This window comes from Emiliania huxleyi (assembly GCF_000372725.1).
Source record: "Emiliania huxleyi CCMP1516 chromosome Unknown EMIHUscaffold_1764, whole genome shotgun sequence".
Classification (NCBI taxonomy): Eukaryota; Haptophyta; order Isochrysidales; family Noelaerhabdaceae; genus Emiliania; species Emiliania huxleyi.
Window position 1 is genome coordinate 1 of NW_005200819.1, and position 4,273 is coordinate 4,273.

Below are 4,273 nucleotides of genomic sequence, written 5' to 3' on the forward strand. Positions count from 1 at the left end.
CGGCGTCGGTCCGCCGAGAACGCGAGCCCACAGCGCGTCCTCCGCTCCGCCTCGAAGCCCGTCGACCTGGACAACGACGAGAGCGACGGGGATGGCGGCGGCGGCGAGGATCCGGCGTCAGCACGCGCGGTGCGTGCGACCCGCGCACGGCGCTCCCAAACACGCCGTTGCGACGCCGCCGTAGGCTCCGAAGAAGGGCGGGGCCAAGAAGCGCCCGGCGAAGAGCAAGGCACCCAAGGCGCCGCCGCCGGAGAGAGGATGCCCCGTGCCGCGCACCGCGCACCGCGACACGGGGCGCTTGGCTGTTTGCGCATAGGCGCCGCCCAAGAAGCCGCGCGCGGCAGCGACCCGCAAGGCTCCCATCGACGTCGTCTACCTCGAGCACCCGAAGATCGCAGGGTGTTTCGCCGCAGTCGTTGCGAAGGGTGTGAGCTTCGAGGCGATCCAGCAGGAGTTCAAAAGCTCACTCGAGCTGAGCGTGGACAAGGTCCAATACCACGTCAACGGCACGCGCCACGTCGCGTCCGACTCCGCCGGCCTCGAGGTGATCTTTGCCGCTGCGGCCAAGGAGGGCAAGACGTCCTGCACGCTGCGCCCATTCGATGTCGCGGCGACGCTCAAGCAGAGCGGGGCGGACGAGGGCAGTGTGCGTCCGCCGTTCACCGAGGCCTCCCCGCGGCCGCTCGGCGGTGGCGTCGCCTCGTCCTCGGCTCTCGTGCTGCATGAGCCGGAGGGCACCCCCGCGTGGCTCGGCGCGGCCGAAGGCGAGCTGGCTCGCGTTCCATACGGCGAGCGCCAAGCCACGAGCCGCACACACCCGGCTGCACATACCGTTTTGCCTCAAGGCCTCGCGCCGGTCTTCCCTCTAGGCGACCCGAGCGCGAGCTGTGGGCGCATCGCCGCCGATCCGCCCGCCGCCGAGCCGATCGACTGATTGGCCGAGCGCCGCGGCGGCGTTGGGGCGGAGAGGGAAGGGGCAGACCGCCAGGGGACATCTCTGTTTGCGCATCCCCCGTACCAGGCATGTTGAGAGTCGAGAATGCAGCCGGCGCGTCGAGGACCGCTGCGAGGAGCCTTTCGCTTTTGCGGCCCTCGCGCAAGCTTGTGGGGCAATCGGCAGGGTCAGGCGGCAACAGCCAACACTTGCCGCCGTGTGCGGAGCCGGAGGCGAATGAATGGTTGACTGTGAGTACAGTCGCACCGCGGCGGTGGTTACGTAGAGCGGGTTTACGTTGTGTTCGAAAGCGTGCTGTCATGACTCAGAGTTTGCGCACTTTGAGGCAAACCCCACTTAGCAAACCTATTTGAGGCGGTGTGGCGGCACTCACAGGGCACGGGAAGCTCTCCCGCCGCGTCTGCGTGGCCCGCCCGAGCCGCGGGGAACGGCGCGCGACCCTCCCATCGCGCATCGGAGCTGGGTGCGGCAGACGGGCCCCCACGGGTCGGTTCCGGGCCGATTTGGGGCCGTTCTGTCTAGTTCTGGGTCAAAATCGAGCTTGACAAGTAAAAATCTCGCCCCCACGGATGGTACTTTTTGATTTTTCGAGCCACGATCCTCGCCCGGGCCCGTGAGGCCATCGCATGGGAACGCCCTCGGATTGTACAGCACCCTCCACTAGCCACAACCGCGGCGTAGCGCCTCTGCCAGCTCCGCATCCTCTCGCAGCGCCGCCTGCTCCGCCGCTCCCGCTAGCTCGGCAGCCACGCGCTCCGATCGCCTCGCCGCCTCCTGCTCAGCAGCCAACCGCGCCGCCTTTTCCTCCTGCTCGCGGACATCGGCCGCAGCCTTCGCCCTCCGCTCCTCCTCGAGCTTGAAGGCAGGCGGCGCCTTCTTGGCCTCCTTGTTCTTCGCCTTGCCCTCCTTCCTAGTCGCTTTCTTCTCGGCCGCCTTCGCCAGCCGCTTTGCCTTCTCCTCCTCCGCCCTCCTGTCCGCAGCCTCCTTCTCGCGCCGCTCCGCCTCTGCTTTAGCCGCGTTGCGTGCAGCCGCCGCCGCCCGCTGCTCCGCAAGCTGCGCCTCCTCTACTGCTTGCCTCGCTGCCTTCCTCGCCCGCAGCGTCTCCTCTGCCGCCGCGCGCTCAGCGGCCAGCTTCGCCTCCGTCTCCGCCGCAATCGCTCGCTTCTGCTCCTCCAGTGCCGCAGCGTCCGCCGCTCGCCGCGCCTCGTCCGCCGCTCGCTCTGCTTCGCGCTGTCGTGCCGTATGCTCGCGCTCTCGCGCCGCCGCCTCCTCCTCCCGCTCGCGCTGCTCGCGCCGCCTCTTGGCCTCGAGCGCCTTCTCCGCCGCCTTCTCTGCCGCCTCCGCCTCCCTCAGCGCCGCTGCATGCTCTGTGAGAGCGCGCGCGCACCCGGCGTGGTCCTTTGGAGGAGCGCCGGCGGCGTCGGCAGTCGCAGGCTTGGCCTCCTTGGCCATCTGAAGAGCTGATCGGCCATTCTGAGTGCGCAGCTTTGTATCCGCGCCCGCCTGCAGCAGGCAGAGCATGATGGGGAGGTGTCCGCTGGCGGCGGCGCCCATCAGCGCGGTGCCGCCATTGCGGTCCTGCAGGTCGACCTCCGCGCCGCGCCGCAGCAGCACGTCGACCACCCCCTCGTGGCCTTGGCCGGCGGCGCCCATCAGCGCGGTGAGGCCTCGGCTGCCCTGCACATTGACCTCCGCGCCGTGCCGAATCAGCAACTCGACCACCATCTCGTGGCCTTTGAGAGCAGCGAGCATCAGCGCGGTGTCGCCGTAGCCGTCTTGCTTGTTGACCTCAGCGCCGCGCTGAAGCAACATGTCGACCACTCGCTCGTGGCCCTCCTGGGCGGCGGTCATCAGCGCGGTGCCGCCGATGCTGTCCTGTAGGTTGGCATCCGCGCCGCGCTGGAGCAGGGAGTACACCACCCGCTCGTGGCCATTGCGGGTGGCGAGCATTAGCGCGGTGCGGCCGGCGCTGCTCTGCAGGTTGACCTCCGCGCCGCGCTGAAGCAGCAAGATAACCACTCGCTCGTGACCGCTGCCGGCGGCGAATATCAGCGCGGTGCGACCTTTGCTCTCCTGCAGGTTGATCTCCGCGCCATGCTGAAGTAGCAGCTCGACCACCCGCTCGTGGCCTTTGCCGGCGGCGAGCACCAGCGCGGTGAGGCCGATGTTGTTCTGCAGGTTGACCTCCGCGCCGCGCTCCAGCAGCATGTCGACCACTCGCTCGCGGCCCTCCTGGGCGGCGGCCATCAGCGCGGTGCTGCCATTGCTGCCCTGCTGGTTGATCTCCCCGCCGCGCTGCAGCAGCAGCTCGACCACTCGCTCGTGGCCGTTGCCAGCGGCGTACATCAGCGCGGTGCCGCCGTTGCTGTTCTGCATGTTGGCATCCGCACCGTGCCGCAGCAGCAGCTCGACCACCCGCTCGTGGCCGTAGCGGGCGGCGCCCATCAGCGCGTTGCGACCTTTGCTATTCTGCTTGTTGATCTCCGCGCCGCGCTGAAGCAGCAGCTCGATCACCCGCTCGTGGCCGCCAATGGCGGCGAGCATAAGCGCGGTGGCGCCTTCGCTGCTCTGCAGGTTGACTTGAGCGCCGTGCTGCAGCAGCAAGGCGGCCACCCGCTCGTGGCCCTGGCAGGCGGCGTCCATCAGCAGGGAAACGCCGGTTACCTCGCCATTCTCGTGTGCGGTGTTTGCTCGCCCGCCTCTCTCGAGCCACGAACGTACCGCCGCTTCGTCGCCTCGCATCACCGCGTCCACGTGCGGCGCCTCTGGCTGAGACACGCTGGGCGACACGTTTGTGGTACCTGGTGACATGCCTTCGCCGTCGTCGGCAGCCACGATCATGGCCGTGACGCCCTCGCCTGCCATATCTCGATTCTCGGCCGATCGATCGCGCGTCCCAATGAAAAGTCGCCAAAGTGGTGTGGCGTGATGATTGGGTTAATTAATTATTGGCGTCCTGCCATCTGTGTTGGACGGCTGAAAAAATCATCGGATGGCTCTTCGAGCGAGCTTTCAGCTCACTTTGACGACGCTAGGAAAATCAATTCGGGGAATCCAGTTCGAGATGCAGTGAGGAGGGAGCCGTATTGCGTATACGCTCGCACAACGAGCCAGCAGCGAGCACTGGAGCACACCAGGGCCACAGGAGGTGGAGCCGAGGCCGAGCCGGGGAGCGAGGTACTTGCTGATGCTGCTCTTAGGGGGGCTTTATGGCTAGTGCCATTTCACTGTGGCACAGCTCGCGTTACAAAACCTTGATTTTGACCATTTGCGCGAAAAAGGTACATCTCGGTGCCTTCCAGAGGCAGCTGCGACCCC

The 4,273-nt window shown here is 67.4% G+C and overlaps 2 protein-coding genes across 2 annotated transcripts; one reads left to right on the forward strand and one right to left on the reverse strand.

Annotated features, from left to right (window-relative positions):
* Positions 1-91: 91 nt before the first annotated feature.
* On the forward strand, positions 92-934 carry EMIHUDRAFT_253540 (hypothetical protein; the record flags this gene model as incomplete). Its single annotated transcript, XM_005783806.1, has 2 exons — positions 92-133; positions 317-934. The coding sequence occupies 2 exons, from the start codon at positions 92-94 to the stop codon at positions 932-934; spliced, it is 660 nt and encodes a 219-aa protein (XP_005783863.1).
* Positions 935-1,615: 681 nt separating this feature from the next.
* EMIHUDRAFT_123073 (hypothetical protein) lies at positions 1,616-3,820 on the reverse strand (the record flags this gene model as incomplete). Its single annotated transcript, XM_005783807.1, has 2 exons — positions 1,616-2,299; positions 3,710-3,820. 2 exons carry the CDS (start codon positions 3,818-3,820, stop codon positions 1,616-1,618), a joined length of 795 nt encoding a protein of 264 aa, XP_005783864.1.
* Positions 3,821-4,273: the final 453 nt, after the last annotated feature.